At 48.4% G+C, this 27,836-nt stretch overlaps 2 protein-coding genes across 4 annotated transcripts, besides 2 other annotated features; both read right to left on the reverse strand.

The window, feature by feature from the left end:
* Positions 1-2,179: 2,179 nt before the first annotated feature.
* Fam243 (family with sequence similarity 243) lies at positions 2,180-4,858 on the reverse strand. Its single transcript, NM_029252.2, has one exon. It carries the CDS (start codon positions 4,813-4,815, stop codon positions 4,060-4,062), a length of 756 nt encoding a protein of 251 aa, NP_083528.1. The 5' UTR covers positions 4,816-4,858; the 3' UTR covers positions 2,180-4,059.
* Positions 4,859-7,338: 2,480 nt separating this feature from the next.
* Smim34 (small integral membrane protein 34) lies at positions 7,339-16,638 on the reverse strand. Of its 3 annotated transcripts, XR_001782000.1 has the most exons (3): positions 15,466-15,546; positions 11,403-12,666; positions 7,339-8,022 (listed from the first exon to the last, which is right to left on the reverse strand). XR_001782000.1 is itself a non-coding variant. In NM_001370888.1 (2 exons), exons 1-2 carry the CDS (start codon positions 15,991-15,993, stop codon positions 12,266-12,268), a joined length of 408 nt encoding a protein of 135 aa, NP_001357817.1. In that variant the 5' UTR covers positions 15,994-16,638; the 3' UTR covers positions 10,591-12,265. The 3 variants fall into 3 exon arrangements, 2 of the variants coding, with proteins under 2 accessions (NP_001357817.1, XP_017172672.1); NM_001370888.1 differs by lacking the exons at positions 7,339-8,022; positions 15,466-15,546 and adding an exon at positions 15,987-16,638 and having other exon boundaries at positions 10,591-12,666; XM_017317183.1 differs by lacking the exon at positions 7,339-8,022 and having other exon boundaries at positions 10,591-12,666.
* Positions 23,917-25,434: an enhancer, noted in NCBI's record as "VISTA enhancer mm113". NCBI's record gives its function as "enhancer in: midbrain (mesencephalon)[5/7] | dorsal root ganglion[3/7]" and the evidence as "EXISTENCE:transgenic organism evidence [ECO:0001131][PMID:17130149]".
* Positions 23,951-25,432: an enhancer, noted in NCBI's record as "VISTA enhancer mm769". NCBI's record gives its function as "enhancer in: midbrain (mesencephalon)[7/9]" and the evidence as "EXISTENCE:transgenic organism evidence [ECO:0001131][PMID:17130149]".

Consider the following 27,836-nt stretch of genomic DNA (forward strand, 5'->3'; position numbering starts at 1 on the left):
CCTCAGATGATAAAGAGGCAATGACTGTGGTGACATCAGTTTAACTGAGGACATCTGCATTGCTCTCAGCCTTGACACAGGCTTCATTCTATGCTCTCAGTAAGGGCCGGGCATATGTGGTGGTTTTAGCACATGTGACTCCATTTTAAGGCCTTCAACCTGTTGTCCTGATGAGCTACTCTGGGCTCAGGGAAGCAAGGCAGCTCACTCAAGGCCTCATCACTAGCAGGATTCCAGCAGGGGCCACTGGCTTCCAAGCTCAGTGTGCCCTGTGACTTTCTGCTGAAGTGTCTGTGTGCCATAAAGCCTCGTTCCACACTCGTGCTAGTGCTGCAAAACCAAACTGCATATCGTGTGGCCCCGCCAGAGCACCAGTTACAGTGAACTTCCTCTTGCTTGCTTTCCTTGTCATTACCCAAAGCTTCAAAGCAACGGGGCTCCAAACCCTGTTTTACTTCTAGATGAGAATCACTCCTGCTAGTCATCTAGTCACTCCTTCCTGGTCATCTAATACCCAATTGATATGCCGTTACTGTTTATCCTGCTCTGCACACTCACGATGCTTTATAGGGTGTCCTGCCTCCCCTCCACTTGTGCTGAAATACACTCTTGTTGCAGTGCATAGCTGACACTGGCCAGTCTGCTGGGTGCTACCACACTGACTTTCTTACAAGACATAAACGAGAGAAGGAAGCAAGCTAAGCATGGCTGTTGTGAGCACAAGCTTGTCCTTACAAACTGACAACCTGCGGACCTTGATTCACCTCTCAGCTTTCCTTGTCTGTCAAATGGGGAAACTGAGGGTAGCAGCTGCCTGGCAGGGTTACCTCGGACACGTGACGAACAAGGCAGTGTGGGTGGCACCTCAGCTGCGAACTGCGTTTGAGTCTTAGCTGCCCTGTGCACAGCAGCAGCCCACACAGGTGCTTTGCACCCCAGGTTTCCACATCTGTATAATGCAGATCCAGTCACTCCTACATGGCAGCTGTTGTGAGGATCAGGTTAATTAAATTGTGCAATTAAATGAGTAACTGGGTCATTTAGGCATATACATAACGAGAGACCAGAGAGCTGGCATCAGAATCCAAGATTCTCATCCTGCAGCCCCATAGGCTCATAGGGAGTGATGATATTGGAAGATGTGGCCTTCTTGGAGTAGGTGTGGCTTTGCTGGAGGAAGTGTGTTGCTAGGGATGGGCTTTGAGTTTTAGAAGCCCAAGCCAGGCCCAGTGTCACTCTCTCTTCCTGCTGCCTGTGGATCCAGAGGTAGAACTCTCAGCTACTCTCCTGTACCGTGTGTGTCTGCCTGCATGCTGCCGTGCTTCCCGCCATGACAACAATGGTCTGAACCTCTGAACTATGAGCCAGCCCCCAATTAAATGTTTTTGTTATTGTCACGGTCACAGTGTCCTCTCACGGCCACAGAAGTGCCAAGTCAGCCATCTGTACAATCAAAGGGCGAGCTGCACTCAACACCCCCAAACTCAGGCATGTCACACCTGGGTCTGCGCAGTGACAGCTGAAGAGACCAAGGAGACTTAAATACTGATCATACCAAGTGCCCTCAAGGAATTTAGATCTCAGAGCACGTGTGAAGTAGAGAAAAGTCCACCCAAATTGGCAAAGGGAAATGCTGTACTTCAGTGGGCAGAGTGAGATGTCATTCACAGCTTCTCAGCAGTGGTTGACCTAAGAGCCATTCCGGTTCTGACGCCTAGAGCCCAGGGCTTCTCTTATAAGGAAGAGAGTCTCTGCATAATGTGGTCCAGTTAAGGATGGTAGGATGTAAGGATAACGGCATACAGACTGTCAGTACAAAGACGGGAGTGTGGACTCAGAGGAGAGGAAGGTGCTGAGGCTGCTGGCCTGTAGGGCAAATGACAGGAGAACCGGGAGGGTTGGGTGAGCTCAGACCCCAGAATCTCAGGAACTTGAGATCAGAAGGAGTCAAGCCTCCCCCCATCCACTCCTGTACCTGCTCTGAAACGTGTAACCATGACACCCCACTGAGAGGACCATGGCAGTCAGGTAAGGAAAGGACCTGTCCCTCTCCATGCAGATAGAGCATCAGCAGCACCTCAAACCGAGCCAACAGGAGACACTTACCCCTAAATCCTACCCCACTCCTCAATGTTTATAAAGTCCCCGCTCACGTGGAATAAAGCACACAAGACATTTCACCGAGGATCATCCGAGACTGTTTTTACTGAGCTGTCACACTTGGGAAACATTCATCGCTAGACCTTGGACCTGCCTAGCTGGCCAGGTTCACGCTGCCGACCCTGTGGCACCTGCCACTGGTGCTGCCACTGTGGCTGTTGCTATCGATGCTGCCGTAGCTGACCATTCACAGGAAGAGACCTCTGCTACCTGTCCTGCGCAGGCCTCCCAAACCTCCTCACTTCTCTTCTAGGGCCTTTAACACTTCCGGCATTCCTGGCTAGACCAGAGCCCTGTGGAACCTATTCATCAGGTTCTGCTTCTTGGACAGCAGATGACTCTAGCCAAGGGTAAGTGGGCCATCAGAACCTGGGAGACACTTGTGGCAGCCTTCCCTAGAGCCCCCGGCAGTACAGCCATGCTGCTTACAGCTTGATTCACATCAGTGAGACTGATGTCTGACTCCCGATAGCCAGCATAGCAAAGAGTGGATTGCTGCTTCCAGCCACCAAATGTGCAATCCTTTGATACGGCAGCCACCAGCTCACACAGCACGGTGTAAGAGTTGGATCTGCAACAGGTGAACTTTGTAGGTCCAAGTGATAGGCAGTTTGGGGTGCGGCACCCTTTAGATAAGATGTGTGTTAAATCCCCTTTTCTCCAACTTGAGAAAACTGCAGAACCCACCGCTTACTCCTGAAGAGCATTAACGCTCCAGGTGGCTCTGTTCATCCCACGGCCTCTTTCTGAATAACACAGGAAGATTCCAGAGAAGAGGAGGACAAGATTGGAATATGGAGCAGTCTGCATTTGGCAGCGGCCTGGCTTCGCAACTCCACCCACAGTCAAATCCGCCGGGAGCTGGTGGACATCTTCATACGCTAGTTTTTTACAGACTTGTCTTTAGAGCTTTTTTTTTTTTTCTAGGTTCAGCAAAACTGAAGACCAAGTAGAGTTCTTGTGCCCTTTCTGCTCCTGCCTCGTGGCTGTCCATATTTTCCTGTGTAGGTTGTCATTTTATGCACCTCAGAGTAACTACTTCTGTTGTGAAGTTATTGCTTGAGCATACATAAGGAAAAAGGCGCTTTGTGGTCGGTTTCACAGGCGCCGGGCTTTTCCTGTAGCAGACGTGCAAGCACAGACCCTTCCGGCCCACAGCGCCCCCTGGGGCTTGAGCAGGGTGTTGTGCCAACTGCAGTAGCTCAGCTCAGAGGCCTGAGATAGACGCAGTGGCAGCCTTTGGACTCTCCGGATGGGATTCTTGCAGGTTGGATATGTGGGTTCCATCGTCCTCCCATCCCCCACTTGACCTAAGACCCCTTGAACCTTTGATGTCTCCATGGCTCCCTTTTGGCCCCACCCATTTGCCTTGGACATATGGAGCGGTTTGACTACCTCGCAGTTGCCTCTCACCACCACTACCTCCCAGAGGGATAGCCCCGGCTGGACCACTGTATGCACGTGTCTCTTGCTCATGGCAAGGCGGATGCTTGTGGATTATTTAACCTGAAGTTTATTGGCTTAGTATTTAATTCAGAGTGTTCTTTTTTGTTGTTGATGTTCTCTTTTCTTCTTAGACCTAAATTTTGATCACACATCCTTTAATCCTGCCCGCCAGTACCCTCCACTGTGCTAGAGTCTTCCCAATAACTCCCATAAACGTGGTCCTCAGGGTAGCCATCACAAGATGAGAGTTGATACCCTGTACTTATCAACAAACTTTAATGGAGCCTCTGTCAACCCCAGGACTTTGCTGGTAGCCCTCAAGAACCTCCCCGTTGAGGCAGTAATCCCTCAAGGTCACCCCTAGAGTGTGGTTTTGGTGATGGTGAGTCAGAATCAGACTCCACAGTTAGCAGCAAAGAGCATACAGCTCAGGGCTTTGTGGAACAGACACCCTTAAGAAAACTTGGCAAGATAATAGTTCTCCCACCTGCGCACCTTGTTGGTTATGGCCTTCCACTTGGTCAGGTTAACCTTTTCAATCCCTTTGCTTATTAAGTCACTGAAGAGTATGTATCGATAAGTGTAGACATTGTCAACAGACTGCAGACAAAACTCCTTCCGGTTGTTTATGATAAACCATTTCATGGAAGACCAGGCTGAGTCTAAGGGGTTCAGATAATTATAGTAGGGAGGCAGAGAGATGAGTTCATGGCCGTAGGACTTGGCCACTCCCGGGGAACACGCAATGCTTGTTAAATTAATGCTTGTTGGGACATAGGCCTTGGCCTCCCCCTCCTTGTCTGTCTTTGGCTTCATCTCATCTTGCTGCCTTCTCCCTTTGACCACGATGGCACACTTGCCATAGGCCCTCTTCACAACATCACAGAACTCCAAGAACAGGCTGTCTTCCTTCTTGATGCACAGGTCATTTCTCAGGAACATGCGATATTTCCAAGGCACCCATCCTTGACTGCCCCCAGCGTGTAGGATACACCACGATGGTGTGTGAATGTAATAGCTGTCACTAAAGTCCTCCCCAGTGACAAGAGTTTCTGGGATCTCAGTTTCCCCAAAATACACGGTCTTGTATCCATTGTGTTGCAGCGATCTCAGAGCGTTGAGATACTGAAGGCACTGTCTCCTCTTGGCGCTGTCAAACTGACTTCTGGTAAAGATGTTTTTCAGAAGACAGTTTGTGAAGCGAGCCATGGGGCTCCCTGAGTGGCTCACATTTTCCCATCTGGGGAGTTCTGGGAGGGGGAGAAGGATGACCTCACAAAGGGACATCTCACGCTGTACCATAGCTACGTGTCAGGGGCAGAACAGCATGAGGCACGTGCTCAGAACTCTTCACCACAGAAAACGCCACCCAGTGTCACTCCTAGAACCGATCTTTTTATGGTGGTCAGGTTTCTGGTTCCTTTTCATTTGGACTATGGAGATGGATGGATATTCTACCCATCTATTTATTTCCAAGGTATTTACTGTGTACCTTCCGTGAATCAGACATTGTGCAGTGTGCCGGGGGATATTCATGATGTGTTTAGGAAGGCCTGGGGTGTGTGTGTTGTGGGGTGTCTGTGCACATGTGTAAACTGTGCCACCTGCCTGTCTACCTTTACAGCAACGGTTGAAGGGAAATATGACGAATGTTGAAGGAAATGGTTGAATGGTTTACAGGCAGCTGAAGGGAAATCTGATGTGGCAGAGAGTAAAAGAGGCAGGCTATGTGCCTGTCCCTCAGAGGGACTGCCGTTAATGGAGATGATTCAGTACATTATCTGAAAAACATCTGATTTGCTATAATTTCTTGAGACCACATCTTGCTCTGTAACCCTGAGTGGCTCAGTATTTGGCTTGAGCGATCCCCCTGCCTAAGCCATTTAAGTTCTGGGATTACAGTCGCGCACCATACTGAGTAGCGTTTCCATTTGATACTTGGAGAAAATGGCAGTTTGCTTCACTTTCTCTCCTCTTTATCACTTTAATTTCCTTTGTATTGTTTCCCCTTTAATCAAAGCTAAAGGTAGTTCACAGATGCGCCTAAGTGGATCTTCCGAATGGCAGTGCAGCCAAAATGATTTGCCTGGTTCTTTGCTTCTCTGTCGAATAACTGGGAATCTCCTCCCTTTACCCTGATGGACCAGGGCTTTCTTGGGACTCAGGCAAACCCAGGCTATCACCATAGCCAAGTTCACACGAAGTGTGCGGTTACCAGACATCCTCTCCAGAGGCCACAGACAGCAGCTTCCAGTTTGTGTCTTGTGGCCATCTTCTCTGGAGACATTTCTTTAGCAGTCTAAAACAGTTTTCAGATGAGATTTGATGTAGATACAGACTCTGTAGCCAGAGTGCTCAGAAGCCGTGACGGTCCCATAGTCCCCAGAGTGCTTGGGAGTGGTGGTGGGGCCATAGTTCCCTCTCCTGCCTGGAGGGACCTGACCGGCCGAGGCTGCAAGGAGAGCGGCCTTGTGGTGATGCCAGTGTCGATGGATGGCGCCTCCTGTTCTCCTGTGAGAGGTCACGGACATGAGAAACTCGTCTAGAAGTGCAGGGGAATCCGCATGCTGTGTTTTGTGTTTGAACAGCGTGCACATTTGATTATATTTCCACACAGCAAACACTGACAACGGTTACCTGGAGGAAGAGAGGGTGGGGGAAACTCCCAGGATGCATCCCGCTCTCTGCTGTTATTTAGTCTTGGCAAATGTGCACATTTATATTCAAAATGCAATTTAAACAGCAAAGCAAATAACAAGCACAAAACAATATCTAAATAATACAAACAACACAAATTGATAAACTAAATTGGTTTTCTTTTTTTTTTTTTTTCCCATGTCAGTAACAAAATCTCACAGACCGAAACAGCGTAGCTGGGAAAAACAAAAAACAAACAAACAAAACCAAGATAGACTAAGGTAAAGAAGAGGGGTTTATCCAGAAGCAAACCCACACTGCACAACCACCTGATGCTCAACAAGGTGCCCAAAACACATCGGCAAAAGGACAGCCCCTTCAGCAAAACGTGCTGTGGGACTGGATAGCCACATGTGGAAGGACAAGGTGGTCCCTGTCTCTTGCCCTGTATAAAAGTTAATCTGTGTCTGTGTCTGTGTGAGTCTGTGTCTGTGTGTGTGTGTGTGTGTGTGTGTGTCTGTGTGTGTGTGTCTGTGTGTCTGTGTGTGTCTGTGTCTGTGTCTGTGTCTGTGTCTGTGTCTGTGTGTGTCTGTGTCTGTGTCTGTCTGTGTCTGTGTCTGTGTCTGTGTGTGTCTGTGTCTGTGTCTGTGTCTGTCTGTGTCTGTGTCTGTGTCTGTGTCTGTGTCTGTGTCTGTGTCTGTGTCTGTGTGTGTCTGTGTCTGTCTGTGTCTGTCTGTGTGTGTCTGTGTCTGTGTCTGAGTCTGTGTCTGTGTATGTGACTGTGTCTGTGTCTGTGTCTGTGTCTGTGTCTGTGTCTGTGTCTGTGTGTCTGAGTCTGAGTCTGTGTCTGTCTGTGTCTGTCTGTGTGTGTCTGTGTCTGTGTCTGAGTCTGTGTCTGTGTCTGTGTCTGTGTCTGTGTCTGTGTCTGTGTGTCTGAGTCTGAGTCTGTGTCTGTCTGTGTCTGTGTGTGTCTGTGTGTGTGTCTGTGTCTGTCTGTGTCTGTGTCTGTCTGTGTCTGTGTCTGTCTGTGTCTGTGTGTGTGTCTGTGTGTGTGTCTGTGTGGGTGTCTGTGTGTGTGTCTGTGTGGGTGTCTGTGTGTGTGTCTGTGTCTGTCTGTGTCTGTGTCTGTGTGTGTGTGTGTCTGTGTCTGTGTTTGTGTGTGCGTGCGCGCATACTCAAATGCTTAAACGTATGACCCTAATTAAGACCTGAAAGTTTAAAATGAATACTTTAAGATTCGGATTCAGGAAAGGACTTTCTGAAAATGACCAGTACCTCAGGAAATTATTGTAAAAACTGACAAATGAGATTGCATGAACTTAAAAGCTTCTTCTGTGTGGAAAAACCAGAGAGTAGGGGCAAATCTGTGCTGGGGTTAATCGCTAGAATACATTAAAGACCGAGAAATTAAACAGCAAAGGATCATCAGAGCAATAACTTGCAGTGTCATTAAATAACTGTGCCCTGCTTCTCTCCCAGACTCTGGGACCATGAAGCTGATGGGTCTATGGAGTCCCCAAGGTCCAGGAGAGAATTGGGCTAAAGAGATATACAACATGGTGACTGCAGGTCAGCAAGAGTGGCCAGAGGTAAGACTGACCGGCCAGTGAGAATGAGGCTCTATCATGATGTCACAGCTTAAGGGACAGCACTTGCCCAGAGTGAAGTCATTAGGCCTCCCTGTGTTTGTTTATACCGTCCACACGCATCCTGGTTGCCAAGTCCATGAACGTGCTTGAGGCATAAGCGTACTCCCTGGTGCTTTGGGTCTTCTCAGAGCTAGAGGCAGATAGGAAATGTTTCACAGTGGCTTGGCTGCCCTTAAACTCACAGAGATCCTCCTGCCTCCTCTACCCCCTTCTCCCCACCCCCACTCCCATGCCCCCACCCCCCAGTGCTGGGATTAAAGTCCTGAGCCACCACCACTGCCTGGATAAAGGATTTCTTTATAAAGAATGCTGTCTGTAGAAAAACAAGCATGGAGTCTCACTAAGAAGAAAACAGAGGGGGCCCTTGGCCTCTCCCTGTGTTTGCTTTGTAAATGGGATGATGGTGTTTGTTTCAATAACACTGGGCACAGGTCTTGATTGATAGGTGGCAGGTAAAGAGGCCAGAGCCACTGCCAGTACTATTGTGCTCAAAACATTGTTTCCAGCACTAACCAACTGGAAACATTGTTTCTCTGTCACTAGCAGCTGGGCTTTTACGGTGATCATATGCGGCAGTCACTTCTCATTGAAAGTATCACCCCAGGAGCACATTTGGGGAGACTGGAGAGATCCAGTAGACAGGCAGACAGGCAGGCAGGCAGACAAACAGACAGACAGAGGCACACACACACACACACACACACACACACACACACACTCAGGGTGGAGAGGGCAGGGCTATATGCTGAGTTATAAGTTGGCTTTGTCCTTGTCTCTCTCCCTTCTTGCCCTGGCTAGCAGATGAGAAAGCCAGACCCTCTAGGGGTAGGATAATGCCACCAGAAAGCCGTGAGTGAAAGTTGTGCTATCCTGATCTCTGCTTCAATCCCCTCTTGAGTTCCTACCCTGGCTTTCCTCAGTGGTGGGCTCTGAGCTGGCAGTGCAAGCCCTAATAGACCCCCTCCTTCCCGAGTCATGTTGGTCATAGCAACAGAAAGCAAGCCAGGGCCAAGGTAACAGACATCGCAGCGCTTCAGAACCTGGTAGACTTGGCCCTAAGACATTTGATGGCTATGTGACAGTATACAAGTCTCTTAGCTTCTGTGAACCTCTGTGGAGGCTGTGAGAGGGTGGTTAAAGATGGTGTGTGTAAACATACCAGCACTATATAAGATCCCTCCCTCTATAAAGGTGCAATGATTGCCAATGCAGATTTCATGGCCCCTGCTCCTTTTCTAACCAACCCTGCATTAGGTTCATGTGTTCAGTCCTCCAGAAGATCCCTGCCAACTCCTGCTCTGGGCTTAGACCAAACAGTGCGTTCCGTCACAGTGCTGCTGGGTCCAAGGTGTGTCTGTGCTGTGGTTTTGCGAGAAGTGTCCTCACAGACTCACATTTTGTATGTTTTGGTCCCTGGATGGTGGCACATTTTGGACATGGTATAAAGTTAGGAGTGTGGCTAACTGGAGGAAGTGGTCCCTAGATGTGTGCTTTGAAGGTTTCGCCTGGTTCCCAGCCCCCCTCCCCCAATCTTTCTGCATCCTGCCTGCCAGGAGGGGAATATGTGCGCTCCCCAGCTGCTGCCGTTAGGACTGTCTGTCCAAGTGCGTAGAACCAAGCCACTCTGGCTGAACCCTCTGCAACTGGGATTCCTAATTAGTCTTTTTCTCCTTTACGTTATTCTTTCTAGGTCTTTTGCTCACAGCTATGCAGAGCTAACTACAGTAGCCTGTGCCCTACGTGTACCTATAGAGCTTGGGGTTCTTTTCTGGACTTCTGGAGGCTTAGGCTCTGAGGGGTCAGACTGTTCTGCCCCCTTGGGGGATGATCAGCCTTCACCCCTTGACATAGAAATCTTGTCTGGCCCTAGTGGGAGGCAGCACATGGGATCTCCGGGGCCTCTGTTTTATGTGTGGTTCTACTAACTAACTTTCTAGTGTACTCCATGTGACATTTAAGTCAAGGTGGTAGGACAAGGACCTGGCTGGCCTTGGAGAGAAGGCATCTCCTTGATGACTATATACTGATGAGAAGACTCTGACATGTCCATCCCTAAACAGACATTGGTGGCCATGCGTGCGGAAGGCAGGTGATGGTGGGGTTTTATACCCTGGGTCAAACAGCCCAGCTTCCTCCTGGAAAGTGACAATTTCAGAGTTAACATTCCCCAGAGAACTCTAGGGTTTGTGTGCACATGGAAAAGCAGGCTCAACAGCCCACGTGGCTGGCCGTTTCCACTGTGTTAAATCTTCAGAAGCATCCACTTACGATGTGAATGCAGACATTGGATGGCGCGTCTCGTTTTCTAACCTGTCCTATGTCATATCAATCAGTTTTCTCAATCCTGTTGCACTGGCTAGTTTTGTGTCAACTTGACACAGGCTGGAGTTATCACAGAGAAAGGAGCTTCAGTTGGGGAAGTGCCTCCATGAGATCCAACTGTAAGGCATTTTCTCAATTAGTGATCAAGGGGGAAAGGCCCCTTGTGGGTGGTGCCATCTCTGGGCTGGTAGTCTTGGGTTCTATAATAGAGCAGGCTGAGCAAGCCAAGGCAGGCCAGCCAGTAAAGAACATCCCTCCATGGCCTCTGCATCAGCTTCTGCTTCCTGCCCTGCTTGAGTTCCAGTCCTGACTTCCTTGGTGATGAACAGCAATGTGGAAGTGTAAGCCGAATAAACCCTTTCCTCCCCAACTTGCTTCTGGGTCCTGATGTTTGTGCAGGAATAGAAACCCTGACTTAGACACCTGTTTTAATTTGCTATAGAACATCTCATGCATACTTTCCTGACAGAGTTTGTAGCCGTAGAACATTCTCTGTGCGGCCCACACTGATGTTACCCCTGCCATGTTTGAAGACTGGGGTGTCCATATGCTGTGGACTCCCCAGAACCAAGAGAGGCTATGGTCTCATGTGATCCACTCTGACTTCTCATTCTGTAGGCACTGAATGCCGAGTCCCTGGGAAGACTTACACCACACCCCTAACTTCTAGCCAGGATTACCTGCCTCTGCCTCCCCACTGCTCCTCTGAGATCCCGTGTGTGTGTGTGTGTGTGTGTGTGTGTGTGTGTACACATACACCACAGATATATGTGTGTATACATATAGAGACACACATAGCTGTGTAGATATAGATTGAATTATATGTGTGTGTGCATGTGCGGGCATGTGTGTGCTTGTCTGTGTACACGGGAAAGTAGAGAAAAGCTATGGGAGAGGATGTGAAGGTCTAAAGAGAGAGGGACAAGAAAAGGTCACACTGTGTGTGACATGAAGGCAGAGGGGACACTTCGGGGGGAGGGAGGGACCAGCAAGAGAAGAGCAGGGGCCGAGAGAGCATTCACAAAAACGTAGTATAACAATGTATAGAAATACAGTAGTTAAGTCTGAAGTCTAACTAAAACTCAATTTAAAAAGCAAAAGGGTGACTTGCCAAATTCTGATCATCACGAGGTCCTAAAGCCATCAACACCATTGCTGCCCTCGATGCCGCCTCACTAGAAGCATTACCTGTGCCCCGCAGTCTCCACACCATCACCACTGCAACACACCGCCACTTCCAGGTGTGCTTTCCATTTCAAAGTGCACTCACATACACGCTCTCACTGGAGCACGTCCACATGGCATGACTGGCCGGCAGCACTCTTCCCGTGTGACCTAGAAACCCATCTGTGCTCAGAGAAGTGCAGCAATAAATTCCCAGACATCAAAACAGGGCTGAACATGCCCGGCCCAGAGTCTGGAACACCTGAATCCAAAAATGAATGCTTTTTTTCAGTGCATCAGACTCTTCTAGAAAAACAATGAAGAATTCTTAGCTTCTACTATGAACAGCTTTGGTCCTAAATTCAATGGACAAAGTCACTTCTGGGGACAGACAATCTCAGCTCCCACATATTCCAGGTGACTGACTCTCAAATGTGTATGCAATCCCTAGAAGTCGATGCTATTCCTGAGCATCCCACCCCAAGCTCAGCCTTCATCCCATGACAAGAAGTCATCCCTTTGCCCCAGGACAGGAGTATCCTGAATCCATCTGAGAACCCTGGTCCCTCCAACCTGTGGATTCAACTGTCTCCTCTGATCACACCAGAAACACCTGGCAACAGCATCTGATGACTGTCACTACTCCTTCACCTGTTGAGACTCCATCACCTGAAGACAGCAGCTGGGGACTGCTGACACCCCGTCGTCACCTGAAGACAAGCTGCTTGCGGTTTGTTCACACTCTGATAGCCCCAAGTGTCCATGGCCAGAGATGCTTACCCTGCCCTATTCCAGGACTGGGTTCTTTTCTCAAGATCACAGGCCCCAAACTGTCCCACCTGCAAACCTTCTGCGGCCTCCCAGTACTGGTCTGGCGGCCTTGACCTTCAGGGGACCACCTGGGCTCCCACGTGGAGCCTGCCGTCTTCACACGTCGGCTCTAGGCTGAGCTGCTGAGGCTGAAGGGCGGCTGCGTTGCTGATGATCAGTGACGGACAATGGGCCATCTTGCTCTGAAACCCTTTCCTTTTGAGCTCAGAAGTTAAGCTTGAGTAGTAAACATCCTCCAAGGACCTCTTAGTTTTCCCGAGGATGTTGCTGGCCAGCCGGAAGAGGAAGATCAGCCCGTAGATGCCGATGATGGTGAGGATGTACCAGGCGGCGCTGGTTGCATCCAGCAGCCTCAGGGTCCTGGCAGAGCCAGTGCTGTTCTTCCCCTCGACGGGGTCACGCAGGAGGGAGCTGGACTGGGTCTGGTTGAAGGCTTCTTGGGGTGTCCACTTGATTGCTATGAAACAGAAAGGCCCAGATGAGACAAAGTGCCTAGGTTCAGAAGGTAGACACATAACCAAACCATCAAGAGGTGAGTGCCGGGGACAGCTTACGGAAGCTTTCTGTGTCCGATAGGCAAGAACCCACCAACACACACACAGCACCTTCTTTTCAAAATGTAACAGTTTAAAACACTAAGTTTTTGAATAGTTGATATAACATCATCAAATATAGCCATATTTAAAATTGTTTGAACGTGTTTGCACGCCAGAAAACCAAAGTGCAGGAGACCAGAGAGATAGCTCAGCAGATAAGAATGCTTTTTATTCTTGCAGAGGGCGTGAATTCAGTTCCCAGCACCCGTGTCAGTAGCTCACAACCACTTGTAACTCCAGCTCCTGGGACCCATGGTCTCTTCTGGTCTTCACGACACCTTCATACGTGTGCACAAAGATGCAAGCATCAACACGTAATTAAAAGCTTTTTTTTTTTTTTAATCAAACTACAAATGATTTCTTACCAGCGTTCTGGCCTACAAGAAAGACACAAAAAAATCTAAAATCTCAGAGGAAAAATATGCAATGGGATCAGAGGAAAAGGGCTTCACTGTAATGGAGAATGTCAGCATGAGGCGGTGTGAGTCTAAACCAAGTCGACATTTTCCCATCTACTGGTTTGTCAATATATGGAGTTCCAGAAATCACCATGTGTGGGGTAATGAGATCCTGTTATCATTTTCGGGTCAAGGGTAAATCTGTTCTACCAATGTGGAGGGCTCCTTAGCAGACCCTCCTGACATTCACGGTGACCTTACACCTCTTTGATCCTGACACTTGTCCTGAGCAACCTGTCCTACGGCTCTCCAGACAGGGCTGCAGTATAAAATCAGGCCGTGGATCTGTGGGTCCCACATCCCAGAGCTTTAGCCAGCCATAGAAAGGAAGTGTTTGCAAAAGTGTTTGCACAAGCCTGCCCTGACCACCAGGGACCTTCTCCTGTCGTTATTCCCTAAACAGGATGTACCGGCTAGTTTTGTGTCAACTTGACACAGCTGGAGTTATCACAGAGAAAGGAGCTTCAGTTGGGGAAATGCCTCCATGAGATCCAGCTGTAAGGCATTTTCTCAATTAGTGATCAAGGGGGAAAGGCCCCTTGTGGCTGGGACCATCTCTGGGCTGGTAGTCTTGGTTCTATAATAGAGCAGGCTGAGCAAGCCAGCGGAAGCAAGCCAGCAAAGAATATCCCTCCATGGCCTCTGTATCAGCTCCTGCTTCCTGCCCTGCTTGAGTTCCAGTCCTGACTTCCTTTGGTGATAAACAGCAGTATGGAAGTGTAAGCTGAATAAACCCTTTCCTCCCCAAGTGCTTCTTGGTCATGATGTTTGTGCAGGAATAGAAACCCCGACTAAGACACAGGACAATGTGACAACCATATACGCAGCATTTACAATAGGTTTCAGCAGAAATAATGTCAAGATAATCAAAACACACAGGAGAACGTGCACAGGGCATTTTCAAATTGTATGCTCTTTTACATAAATGACCTAAGCTAAAACCATAAAGTGGGTGCCTGTGGGTGCTTTGGATTCGCCTGTAGTTTATGAGTATATATATATAACCAGCTTCCCTTTCCTATAGCAACTACTCAAGGTAAATGAATCTATAAAGAGCAAAGGCCATTTGGTCTCAGAGATTCAGAAGTCTCACCCTATGGTCGCTTGGTCCCACTGCTTCTGCGTCTGTGGCAGAGCAACAAACCATGGATAGAGTGTGTACTGGAGGAAGCTGCTCTCCATGGTGGCCAAGAGATAGAAGTGGCCGCTGGACGCCCAGAGTCCCCTCTAAGGTCACTCCTCCATAGACCGAATGTCCTTCTGCTAGCTCCACTGGCTCCCAGCAGCACTGATAACCACTCATCCAAGCACAGCCATATGGTGTAAGTGGGAGAGTCCACAGGAAATGGGCACTGCTTGTCACCCCTAGAGAAGGGACCTGGGGCAGGGGCTGGACTCTCTGCAGCACGCCCATTTGTACCCTTGGTGTTAGGTGACACATGCTTTTTTTTTTTTTAAGCAATTTTAAAAAGGGAAGAATAAAGTTGTCTTTTCTGATCTCCTTTCTGCTGGCCCTGGGTAAAGACACTGTGTGCCCTTGTCTGGCGAGGAGATTAAGATCTCAGCTGCTGTTTAACTCAAAACTGTTCTGTACTGAGGGAGCCAGGAAAGGCATGTCCCGGTGACGTTGTTGATTTCACCTCAGCCTGCAGGGTCCAGCACTCGGGCTTGCCAGCGGCTCACTGAACATTTGCCAATGGCTCTCTCACTTTTTCTTTTTTTTTTTAATAATTTTTTATTACGTATTTTCCTCAATTACATTTCCAATGCTATCCCAAAAGTCCCCCATACCCTTCCCCCCACTCCCCTACCCACCCATTCCCACTTTTTGGCCCTGGCATTCCCCTGTACTGGGGCATATAAAGTTTCCGTGTCCAATGGGCCTCTCTTTCCAGTGATGGCCGACTAGGCCATCTTTTGATACATATGCAGCTAGAGACACGAGCTCCGGGGTACTGGTTAGTTCATAATGTTGTTGCACCTACAGGGTTGCAGATCTCTTTAGCTCCTTGGATACTTTCTCTAGCTCCTCCATTGGGGGCCCTGTGATCCATCCAATAGCTGACTGTGAGCATCCACTTATGTGTTTGCTAGGCCCCGGCCTAGTCTCTCTCTCAGTTTTTCTAAAGCGAGGCATCAGAGTCTCGTTCCTTGGCAGCATGAGTGATTAACCTTACTCACTTTGGATAAAGGACGACTTACATGTGAATCTCCAAGTCATGAGTGTCAAAGCTCAGGGTCCATGAGATTAGAGTCACATGACTTAAGCTCGCAGAAGCATTTCAACCCCCTACACCACCGCCAGTGGAATGGATTGAGACACTGGAGGAACACGAGGGGGAACTCTCACAATTACTATTATTTTTTAAATAGCAAATCAACCCCATAAGGATTAGTGCCAGAGAATTTATTTACACTTATAATAGATGCATAAACTTACAGAGCTTTCTAGAAATTGCTAGAATGCTGTTAAATATTCAAGCACCGAATAAAATACACCCAACTAAGGACTACATACATTCAATTAATTGCTTTAAAACCAGCCCGATCCCAATAGGAAAGAAGCTAACTATATCGCTGATGACAAAACTGTGCGCTTTGTCGACGTAGAGGCGAGAGTAGGCTCCACTGTATTTTAAAGGGTAAACGCATCCCTCCGATGCCTCTTACTTAATGACCTGGAATAAACAAGGTGAGCCAGAGCCGCCTGTCTCACTACTCACGTTCCATGGCGGGTCTTGACCTTGACTCTCCGGAGGCAGATTCAAGATGCTGCTGGAGAGGAGAAGGGAAAGAGAAGAGGGGAAAGGAGAGGGAGAGAGGAGAGGAGAGAGGGGAAGGTGACAGGGCTCCTTCCTGCAGGTCACAGCCCCAGTGTGCCCAGACAGCACCAGCTTCTAACCTGAAACCCCAAACAGTGCAGAACTTAGCGCTGCAAAGACGGTGGGGGAGGGGGGGGACCTCTCTCTCTCTCTTCAGCTGACCCGAAGAGACAGCACTGCTTGGCTATGGCCTGTTATAAAGGTCCAAATCAAAGGAGTTTCTTCTTTGAGGGGGAGGGGAAAACAAAAAAGCAGACTTAGGAAGTCTCTAGCTCTCCTCAGGGCCCCTGGAAGCCTGTGGTGCCAGGGTGCTGTCTTTCAAACTGGCTGGCCAGCTCTAAGACTGGATGGCTCCTGTTCTGCACCTGGTGCGGGTGTGGCCAAGGAACAGGGAACTCGATGGCCAAGAGTCACCAGCTTCCTCACTGATCATCTCCTGGATCAAGACGCACAGCAGGAAGGGCCAGGCCAGTGTGGAGAGTCTCCTGGGAGGACCTGGTGTGTGCACTGGCCAGAGTTCTCAGGAGAAGCAAAGCTGAGAGAGTGAATATAAGTAGCAAAAGATTTTAGAACCCAGAAAAGCTACTAATCTGTCTGAGAGCTGATTTCCAAGGGTGGGGGTGGGGAGGGGTGGGGAGGGGTGGGGGGTGGGGTATCAAATGCCCAGACGATGAACTTCCCTAGTAAGAAATAAAGAAGGAACAAATACAAATGTAATAACTGAAGGGTACTAGAGTTACATGGAAAAGCTGAGCACACACAAAGCTAAGGAAACTCCAAGAAGAAAATCAACGAAACGAAATCACTACGAGTGGTTTACAGATTGTAGGACCACACAAATGAAAGAGCTTCACTCTGGCATCGAAACAGGCAGACAGACTGATGGGACCAGATAGTCTGGAAATAGGCTAAAGGTGTCTGGGAGATATTACAAAGGGAAGAGCGGATCTCACACTGGTGGAGAAAAGAGTTCCCAGCCGAGGATGGGGCACAGGGGCGATGTCTGCAAAAGGAAAATCTCGCTAGGCAAGGCTGGTTCCCCATGGAAAGAGAGTCGGTGGATCCAACAAGGCTTAGAGATAACAGCCACAGGGGAGCAAGAACAAACACAAAAATCTCGTGTGTGTGTGTGTGTGTGTGTGTGTGTGTGTGTGTGTAGACGTGCGCATGTGTGTCCTGTGTGCATGTATACAGGTGTGAGTGTGCATGTGTGTTTGTGTGCGCGTGTGCGTACATACCACAACCTTGTAGGTTGACAGGGAAAGAACTCCCTCATTTGTTACCCACCTTAGATTTTTAAGAAAGAGATCTGTCTGCCTGTCTGTCTTAGGGTTTCATTGCTATGAAGAGACACCATAACAACTCTTAGGTAGGAAAACAATTCACTGGGCTGGCTCAAAGTTCAGAAGTTTAGTCCATCATCATGATGGTGGGAGGGCATGGTGACATGCAAGCAGACATGGTGCTGGAGAAGAGCTGAGAGTTCTACATCCAGATCAGCAGGCAGCAGGAAGAGACTGAAACACACTTTCTCCCTCAGGGCCACACCTTCCCCAACAAGGCCACACCCCCTAATAGTGCTCACTATGGGCCTATGGAGGCCATTTTTTATTCAACCCCCCCGCCCCGCACTATCTGTGTACCATCTATGTGGGTGGATGTAACGTGCCTGATCAAGCACAGAGCCCACAAGAGGATATCTGGTGTACCCCACTGTCCCCACTATTCCACCGAAGCAGGGGACACATTGCCCCCAGGGGCATCTAATGTACCCCATTCCCCCAGCCTATTCCCACATATTCTACAGAGGCAGGGCCTCTTCCTGAGCACTGGGCTGGCTTCTCAGCAAGGCTGGAAAGCAGCTACCCCATCAATCTCCCTGTCTCTGTCCTTCCCAGCACTGGGCTCCCGAGTCTCCCCGGGATGCCCCGTGAGTTGGCAACAAAAGCCAGTCCTCATAACCTCAGAGCAAGTGCTTTTAACTGCCCAGCCATCCATCTCTCCGGCCCCTTCGCCTCATATTTTAAGATCAGGTCTCTCATAGAACCTGGAGCTTGCTGTTTTGGCTAGACTGGCTGGCTACAGGGGTTTACCTTTCACCACGATCATAGGCACGCCCCTCGTGCAGGCTTGTATGTGGGTACTGGGGCTCCCTCTGCAGTTACAGCAAGTGCTTTACATTGAGCCATCTTTCCAGCCCCACGGAGATTCCTTTTTATTATTGCAGATCTAGTGACCTTTTCAAACATGGTACGAAAGTTAAAAAAGGTGATCCAGAGAGAGAGAGGAACACACACACACACACATGCACGCATGCACGCACACACACACGAACGAACACACACACAGGCATACACACACACGCATACACACACACACACACACACACACGCATACACACACACACACACATGCACGCATACACGTGCACACACACAGAGACACACACACACACACCAGAAAGAGACAAAGATACACACAGAACGAGAGTCACACGTAGAGCATGCACACATGAGAGATTCACACACACAAAGACAGAGAGAGAGGGAGAGAAAGAGAAAAGAGGGATCAATTCCACAAGAACTAAAAGTTCCTTCGTGGAAAATATTATCCAGAGTGAAGAATGATAAATGATAAGAACATGAGAGGGGGAAATGGCCGAGATTAAGTTGCCCAGTTTTTAAATATTCAAAAGGCTTTCAACACTGAGCGCATCTTAGCAGAAAGATTATTCAAGGATATGAACACTAGTCACAGGAAAGTAAAGATAAAAGTCTCTCTCTCTCTCTCTCTCTCTCTCTCTCTCTCTTTCTCTTTCCTCCCTCCCTCCCCACTCCCTCCCTATGTGTTGGGTAGACCTTGCACATGCCAAGCAGATGCTCTAACACTGAGCTAAGCCTTCAACCTCCACGATGCCCTTTCTACAGATAATAGCAACATAAATGCTGATGAAAACGCACAGGTATTTCACTGCTTGTAGCTGAGAAAGGTGCAGCATTCAGAACCTTGTCCACACAGCACAACAGCTCATGGAAGCCGCCTGTTATCATTACCATCATCAAGGACCGTGGGTATATCACAGTTTACAGCACACACACCTTCCAGCCCGTCACACATCTCCTGGGAATTTAGGATATTGGGTCTGGACGTGTTTAAGAGACCTTGGTGCAGATGTGGCTACTGTCCCATTGTTAGTAACAGCCAAAGACTGAAGACCACTTAAATGTCCATCAGGAGAGAACCAGGCTGAGGGGCGAGTATACTCCACACAACCAGCTCCTTTGCTGGTTAAGAGAACAGGGAGGATGCTGGGCACTGAGGAACAATCTTCAGTATATTGCTTAGGAAGAGGAAAAAATAAGCATGATGCAGGTTGGTGTGGGCTAGACCACTGCTTGCATACAAACACTGGATGTTCTTGTATGTACAAAAGTATCCTTGGAAGAAGAGAGAGCTCCTATCAGTGCCGCCCGCAGATCACACGCTTTCAAATGGCTTGTTTGTTTTTACCCTATGTTTATTAGCCAGTGAAAGGGAGAGTCCGTTTTTAAGATGAAAAGTTTGTAACTAGCATGTTAGCGCTCTCAGGGATTCAGCTTTCTGCGTATGCGGCAAATTCTTGACTTTAAGCATTTTAAATCCGATTCCCCTAGCCTTCTGTGTGCCTGATCTGCATTTTCTTGTCGGAATGTCCTGTGTAAGCAACATTCTATCCCCAGAAGGAGAATTAAGAGGCAGCAAAGTAAGCCATGCACGCAGCTTGCCTGGACCGGAATTCTTGCACCCCGGAGCTAGGTCATAGCCACGAATGCTCTGCCCCCATGTGGTGAGAATGTGCTATAGCAATCAGACCGTTGCCACACAAGGGCAATGGATTCTCCATGTCCAGCTCACAGTTTCTATTGGTGCTGTTGAGGCAGCCATGCAGGAGCTGCGGTGTGTTTTCTATCAAAATAACAATTATTGGGGCTGGTGAGATGTCTCAGTGGGTAAGAGCACCCGACTGCTCTTCCGAAGGTCCGGAGTTCAAATCCCAGCAACCACATGCTGGCTCACAACCATCTGTAACAAAGATCTGACGCCCTCTTCTGGAGTGTCAGAAGACAGCTACAGTGTACTTACATATAATTAATAAATAAATAAATAAATAAATAAATAAATAAATAAATAAACAAACAAACAAATAACAATTATTGGATTTTTGTTCTGTTTTGTTTTCATTTTTCAAGACAGGGTTTCTCTGTGTAGCCCTGGCTGTCCTGGAACTCACTCTGTAGACCAGACTGGCTTCAAACTCAAAGATATCCACCTGCCTCTGCTCCCGAGTTCTGGGATTAAAGGTGTGTACCACCACATTCCACTCTCAAAATAACGATTATATATGTGGATTTTACAAATAGACATGCAATAATAATTTTTTGCAAATTTTTTTTGCAATAAAAATAGTTTAAAGACTGAAAAATCCCATGCCTGTGTACCCACATAAGTGCACACACGTAAACACCAGCCAGATTCTGATAGTCTATGCTTAAGTGATACATTTTCTGCAAAGGACTGTGGGATATGTTCAGCCTGGTCCTCCCTCAGTTGGACAGAGTTCCCACGGTGGCTTTCCTGTTGCGTACACAAGAATATGCATCACACGGCTACCGTGAGGCCAGTCCTCCATGGCTATGTAGTTAAAAAAAAATCCAGATGGCTCTAAATGACAGGTCAGCACATGTGTTTTCTATAAGGAACAAGATTGTAAGTATTTTTTTGGAATTGTGTCCCATAGAATCTTTGAGGGGGGGGCTGTTTTTTGTGTAGGGTGTGGTATTTGTATGTGGATGTGTGATGTGTGGTGTGTGATATGTGGATAAGTGATATGTGGTGTGTGGATGGGTGATGTGTAATGTATGATGCGTGGTGTGTGATGTGTGGATGTATGGTATGCGATGTGTGGTGTGTAATATGTGGATATGTGATGTGTGGTGTGTGGTGTGATGTGTGGATGTGATGTGTAGTGTGTAATGTGTGATGTGTAGTGTGTGGATGTGTGGTGTGTGGTATGTGATGTGTAGTGTGCAATATGTGGTATGTGTGGATGTGGGTGTGCGAGTGTGTGATAATATGATGTGTGATGTGTGGTGTGTGATATGTGATGTGTAGTGTGTAATATGTGGTATGTGTGGATGTGGGTGTGCGAGTGTGTGATAATATGATGTGTGATGTGTGGTGTGTGATATGTGATGTGTAGTGTGTAATATGTGGTATGTGTGGATGTGGGTGTGCGAGTGTGTGATAATATGATGTGTGATGTGTGGTGTGTGATATGTGATGTGTGATTTGTGATATATGATATGTGATGTGGTGTGTGTGGTGTGTGATGTGTTGTGTGTGATATGTGATATATGGATGCAATGTACATTCTGTCTTCTTGGATCAGTGCCCACCTTATTTTTCTCAGGTTTCTCATTGGTTGGTGTCAGTGTATTTTTTTTAGCATACTTTATTGTGTTCTGTATCTACCACCCTTGTAACCCTTATTCCACCCAATCCCTCCAGCCCCCAACATTAGGAAGGAGAGAAAGACGTTTAGAGGGGAAAGGGGATGGAGGCCTCTTTAGACTACTTCCTGCTGGTCATGCTTACCAGGTTCTTTGGGGCAAGTCAGGATATCCAGCAATTACAAATGTAGCAGCAGGAATCCACAGCTGCCTCTGCCTCTGCCTCTGCCTCTGCCTCTGCCTCTGCCTCTGCCTCTGCCTCTGCCTCTGCCTCTGCCTCTGCCTCTGCCTCTGCCTCTGCCTCTGCCTCTCTGCCTCTGCCTCTGCCTCTGCCTCTGCCTCTCTGCCTCTGCCTCTCTGCCTCTGCCTCTCTGCCTCTGCCTCTCTGCCTCTGCCTCTCTGCCTCTGCCTCTCTGCCTCTGCCTCTCTGCCTCTGCCTCTCTGCCTCTGCCTCTCTGCCTCTGCCTCTCTGCCTCTGCCTCTCTGCCTCTGCCTCTCTGCCTCTGCCTCTCTGCCTCTGCCTCTCTGCCTCTGCCTCTGCCTCTGCCTCTGCCTCTGCCTCTGCCTCTGCCTCTGCCACTGCAGGAGGGAGAGCAGCAGCTGCCATAGCCCTTCTTGGGGCGCTTGCATTTATACCCCCTCAAGAGTCCCCAAAATTAAACTATCTGTATCTGCCAAAAGTCATGCCCCTCCTAGAGCAGGAGACAGTCATAGTCACCTGCTGTGAAGCAACCTCTTATCCTATACCTGGGATTAAAACAAAAACATATTCATGTAACATAGCTGGGTTTTTTTAAGGAACCTAGATTCTCACTCCAGGTTGGTCTGGCACTCACTGCTTTAGATAGGCATTCTGGCTGGCAAGTCCCAAGGATCTACCAGTCTCTCTGCTCCTCAGCGTGGTTATAGGTATATGGAGGCACCCGGCTTTTACACCAGTGTGGGACCATAAGTTAAGGAAGAAGGACCAAGGGAACTTCCACCCTGGATACTTCAAACATGAGGACCGCAGGAGCTGGCAACCTCCTCCCGCCCAACCTGGGGAACTAAAGCCAGCTTCCTGACCATCAACCCTCAAAAGGGCTCATCACCCTGACCGTTATCAGGTTTCTGTCCTTGTCTGACCTTATAAGGGTCCCCCAATACACACACCCTACAGCCCCCAAGTGTGCAAATGAAGTATCGACCAACACCCTACCCTGGCAAGTGGTGCACAGACCTCCCCAGTGACACAAGTACCCCTTTTTCCACCTGGTCCCCCTAATAAACAAACCAGTTCTCTGTCCTGAGTGTTTTCTTTTCCATACTGCACCGCTCCCACCCACGCCTGGGTAAGCTTTCCTCTCTCCAGTCCAGCTCGGTGTTCATTGGGCCCGGCTACCCTGCCCCGAGGGAGAAGTGGACGCTGGGTGCCACATGACTGCTTAGCATCCAACTCAGCTCTTCATGCTTGCCAGGGATTGGACTTGGATTATATGCAAAGGAGAGTGCCGCTATCCCAGTAAAACTTCACTGAATACACGTGGCAGGGTACATAGTACCAGAGCGGCCAGAATACAGAAGGCTGGCAGCAGCGAGTCCTCGGGCAGCGCAGGCAGCAGGAACTCTCACTTGGCACTTGTGTGGATACGTGATCATGCAGTCATATAGAAAGACGGCCATGGTTCTTATAAGGCAGAGCATGTTGTTCTCTGTGACCCGGCAAGGCAGCCCTTAGGAGGAGCTGAAACCTCTGCTCTCAAGAAGTCCCGTGTTCACGTAGCTTTAAGTCACCAAGGCACTCCTGCTGGCAGGAAGTGAATACGTAGACCACGGTGCGTTCCGAGGATAGAACACTATTCAGCTTCGGAAATGAAGAAAGGAGGGAGGGCATTTTCAAGCTATGAGAAGACAAAGGAAACGTAACACAGTTGCTGACTGAAGTCAATTCAGAAAAGACAATGTGGTGTGTGACTCTGACTGTGACACTGTGGGAAAGACGGAGAAAGGTGGTGAGGTGATAGGGAGGGGTGATTAGGCAGAGCACAGAGCACGGGGGTTGGGGTGGGGGAGAGGCAGAGGCACGACTCTGGAATGTAACCGCAGACACATGCCCTAGACTATAAGGCACGAAATACCAAAAGTAAGCCTCTTAGGGTTTGAGTTTGAGAGGTTCCCCACCCCACCCCCGTTATCATTTGAATGCTTGCCTTGGTGTGGGAGGCTCTGCAGCCATGAGGGTTGGGGCCTAGCTGGTGGGAGTAGGTGACAATAGGTGGCCCTTTAGAAGGTTGCCCAGGTCCCAGGTTCCATAGGCCCTGTTTCCTGGCCCCTGGTGCTGTGAAGCGCCTCCTCCACACTCCTGCTTACTCGCCTTCCACACATGACGAATGACATGTTTTGAAAGCGTGAGTCCATGAGGGAGATGGGGAGGCAGCTTAATCAGCAAAGTGTCCGCCTTACAAACGTGAGGACATCATTTTGATCCCAAGACTATGTAAAATGTGAAAATGCCAGGCATAGGGACATGCGCTTAAAATTTCAGCGCTGGCGAGACTAGAGTGGCTGAGAGGAAAGCTCAGGTCATCCAGAGCCACGCTGCTGTGGAGCCCTTTCTCTGGGCAGAGCACCAGTGGTCCCTTGTGGAGCTGTGAGGTCCTTAGGCCTGCGCAGGAGGTTATCTTCCTAGGGATTGGAAGAACGATGACGTCATCCCTGCAAGGGGAAAGGGCTGGGGTTTCAGCACAAAGGGGCCTCTGAAACTTTCCAGAAAACTGAGTTATGACGCCCAGGTCTCCGCATGGAGGAATTGTCTCAAACCACACCTGGGGAAGGTATATCCCTTTCTGTACAGTAGGTGCTATCTCCTAAGCACCGTGGGTTCATGAGAATGTCAGTCCCACAACAGGGGCTAAAGACTCTTAGAATCTCAGAATCACCTCAGTCCTTAGCAACAGCTCAGGGCTCTGTGCTTAGAGAAATATCCTCGAAATTGCCACCAGGGGGCAGCCGCATCCAGACGTCCCTAATGCACCTGTAAAAATCCAGTATTTCTGGAAATCTGTGCGATTCGAGGCCACTACGTTCCCGGCCTCAATTAGACATGGGGACTTCTGCTCTTGCAGTGACAGCTGCTCTGCCTGTGTCCCTTTCACATTGAGACCTATTTTATGCATCCAGTGGCGGCACACACAAGAAGGAACCGACCCTGCCGGTCCACACGGAGCATGCGCGCATTCCCTGGGTCGTCATGCCCTCCGGGCTTTTGCTTATCTCCTTTAGCCTGACTTAGTATTTTTGTCGCAAGATAGGCCACCTGGCCTGTAGTTTCAGATGACGGGAATCTGACCATTTTTTCAGGCTGTCAGCTGCTTGCTGACACTCGTTCAGACTGTTGAATTACAAAAGTGTCGTGAGGGGACCCACGTCCAGGTTCAAGGGGAAAGTTAAGTCGTTTCCAGGAAAATGGATACAGCTGGAAGTACTTGTGTTTAGTGACTCAAATCAGCCTCAGAAACACAAATACTGTAGGTTCTCTCACTTGTGGTTCCTAGATTCTAGAGAGATATGGGTGTGTGCTTGAAGCAAACTGCAAAGCTGTCTGGGGACCAGAGGGGAGGGAAAAGCAGGGCATGGGGGGGGGGAGGTGCGGAGTCACACAAAGTTGTGTGAACAAGTCCTTGGGAGTCAGTATCGTGTACAGTGAACATCCACCACTCAAATATTATTCAAAGGGGCAAAGTGACAAAAGCATTCTTTTCATTTGCAACCTACCTCTTTGTGGCTTCATCTACTTTTTGTTTTTCTCTAGTTTTTCTATTTTATTATTTTTATAGTAAATTATTTAGTTTTATCATATTCTTTCCCATCCCCCAATATCTCCTAGATTCACTCCCTACCCAACTAACTTTATGCTTTCTCTCTCTCAAAAAAAAGAGAAAAGAAAAAGAACCCTCCCAAATTCCAATCAGACAAAACAAAAAAAATCAAAAACTGCGAGCACACACACAAACACACACACACCACACATACACATACATACACCACACACACACCACACAGACACATACCACACACACACACACCATGCATACACACACACTATACCACATACTCTCTTACACACACAAACGCACCACACACACACAAACACACTCACACAACCACTCACACATACATACCACACACACACACACCAATAACACAATAATGATGGTAGCAGTAACGATGCTTAACAATTAAATTAGTGCCAGCATAAAAGACACTGTCAATAAGACAAAAAGGCCACCAACAGACTGGGAAAGGAACTTTACCAATCCTAAATCAGATAGGGGACTAATATCCAATATATATAAAGAACTCAAGAAGGTGGACTCCAGAAAATCAAATAACCCTATTAAAAACTGGGGCTCAGAGCTAAACAAAGAATTCTCACCTGAGAAATATCGAATGTCTGAGAAGCACCTGAAAAAATGTTCAGCATCCTCAGTAATCAGGGAAATGCAAATCAAAACAACCCTGAGATTCCACCTCACACCACTCAGAATGGCTAAGATCAAAAGTTCAGGTGACAGCAGATGCTGGCGAGGATGTGGAGAAAGGGGAACACTCCTCCATTGCTGGTGGGATTGCAAGCTTGTACAACCACTCTGGAAATCAGTCTGGCAGTTCCTCAGAAAATTGGACATAGTATTACCGGAGGATCCCACAATACCTCTCCTGGGCATATATCCAGAAGATGTTCCAACTGGTAAGAAGGACACATGCTCCACTATGTTCATAGCAGCCTTATTTATAATAGCCAGAAGCTGGAAAGAACCCAGATGCCCCTCAACAGAGGAATGGATACAGAAAATGTGGTACATTTACACAATGGAATACTACTCAGCAATTAAAAAGAATAAATTTATGAAATTCCTAGGCAAATGGATGGACCTGGAGGGCATCATCCTGAGTGAGGTAACCCAATCACAAAAACTCACATGATATGTACTCACTGATAAGTGGATATTAGCCCAGAAACTTAGAATACCCAAGATACAAGATACAATTTGCAAAACACATGAAACTCAAGAAGAATGAAGGCCAAAGTGGGGGCACTTTGCCCCTTCTTAGAATTGGGAACAAAACACCCATGGAAGGAGTTACAGAGACAAAGTTTGGACCATCTAGAGACTGCCATATCCAGGGATCCATCCCATAATCAGCCTCCAAACACTGACACCATTGCATACGCCAGCAAGATTTTGCTGAAAGGACCTTGATATAGCTGTCTCTTGTGAGGCTATGCTGGTGCCTAGCAAACACAGAAGTGGATGCTCACAGTCAGCTATTGGATGGAACACAGGGCCCCAAATGGAGGAGCTAGAGAAAGTACCCAAGGAGCTAAAGGGGTCTGCAACCAATATGAACTAACCAGTACCCCTAGAGCTCGTGTCTCTAGCTGCATATGTATCAGAAGATGGCCTAGTTGGCTATCACTGGGAAGAGAGGCCCCTTGGTCTTGCAAACTTTATATGCCTCAGTACAGGGGAATGCCAGGGCCAAGAAGTGGGAGTGGGTGGGGAGGGGAGTGGGTGGGGAGGGTATGGGGGACTTTTTGGATAGCATTGGAAATGTAAATGAAGAAAATACCTAATGAACAACAACAACAAAACATTAGTGCCAGCATATGAAGGCTTCCCAGCTTCTCTCACAGAGGCCAGAATTCCACCATTACCTTGCCTGTGCTCCCCGCTGACAGCAGATGCTAGGCATTAAGCAGCCCCCTGCCCCTTTAAGAAAGCGTCTTGGTCTGGCTTGATTGCTGTTTATATCTCTATAGACCATAACCAAAAGCGACTTGGGGAGGAAGGAGCTTATTTTTCTTACACATCCCATTTACAGTTCATCACCAAGGAAGTCAAGCAGGGCAGGGACCTGGAGGCAGGGACTAGAACAGGAGCCATCCAGGAACACTGCTTACTGTCTGCCTGCCCTGGGCTCCTCAGCCTGTTTCAGTCTACAGCGTAGGGCCACCTGTCCCTCGGTGGCACTGCCCAGACAGGGCTAGACCTCCTATATTAGTTATTAATCAAGAAAACGCACTGCAGACTTGCCTGGAGATCAGTCTGGTGGGGGTGGTTTTCTCAACTGAGGCTCCTCTTCCCTTGCTTCTGACAAGTTGATTTAAAAAACAAACAAACAAACAAACAAACAAACAAAAACCAACCAGTACCCCGGGAAAGGGGGCTCCATGGATAACCCCTGTCCCCTTCTGGGGCTTGGTCTCCTCACTTGTGAT

Source organism: Mus musculus, chromosome 16 (assembly GCF_000001635.26).
Source record: "Mus musculus strain C57BL/6J chromosome 16, GRCm38.p6 C57BL/6J".
NCBI lineage: Eukaryota > Metazoa > Chordata > Mammalia > Rodentia > Muridae > Mus > Mus musculus.

Excerpts from the sequence above, each read along its gene's own strand:
- Fam243 (NM_029252.2), bottom strand. The coding sequence starts at position 4,815 with ATGGCTCGCTTCACAAACTGTCTTCTGAAAAACATCTTTACCAGAAGT.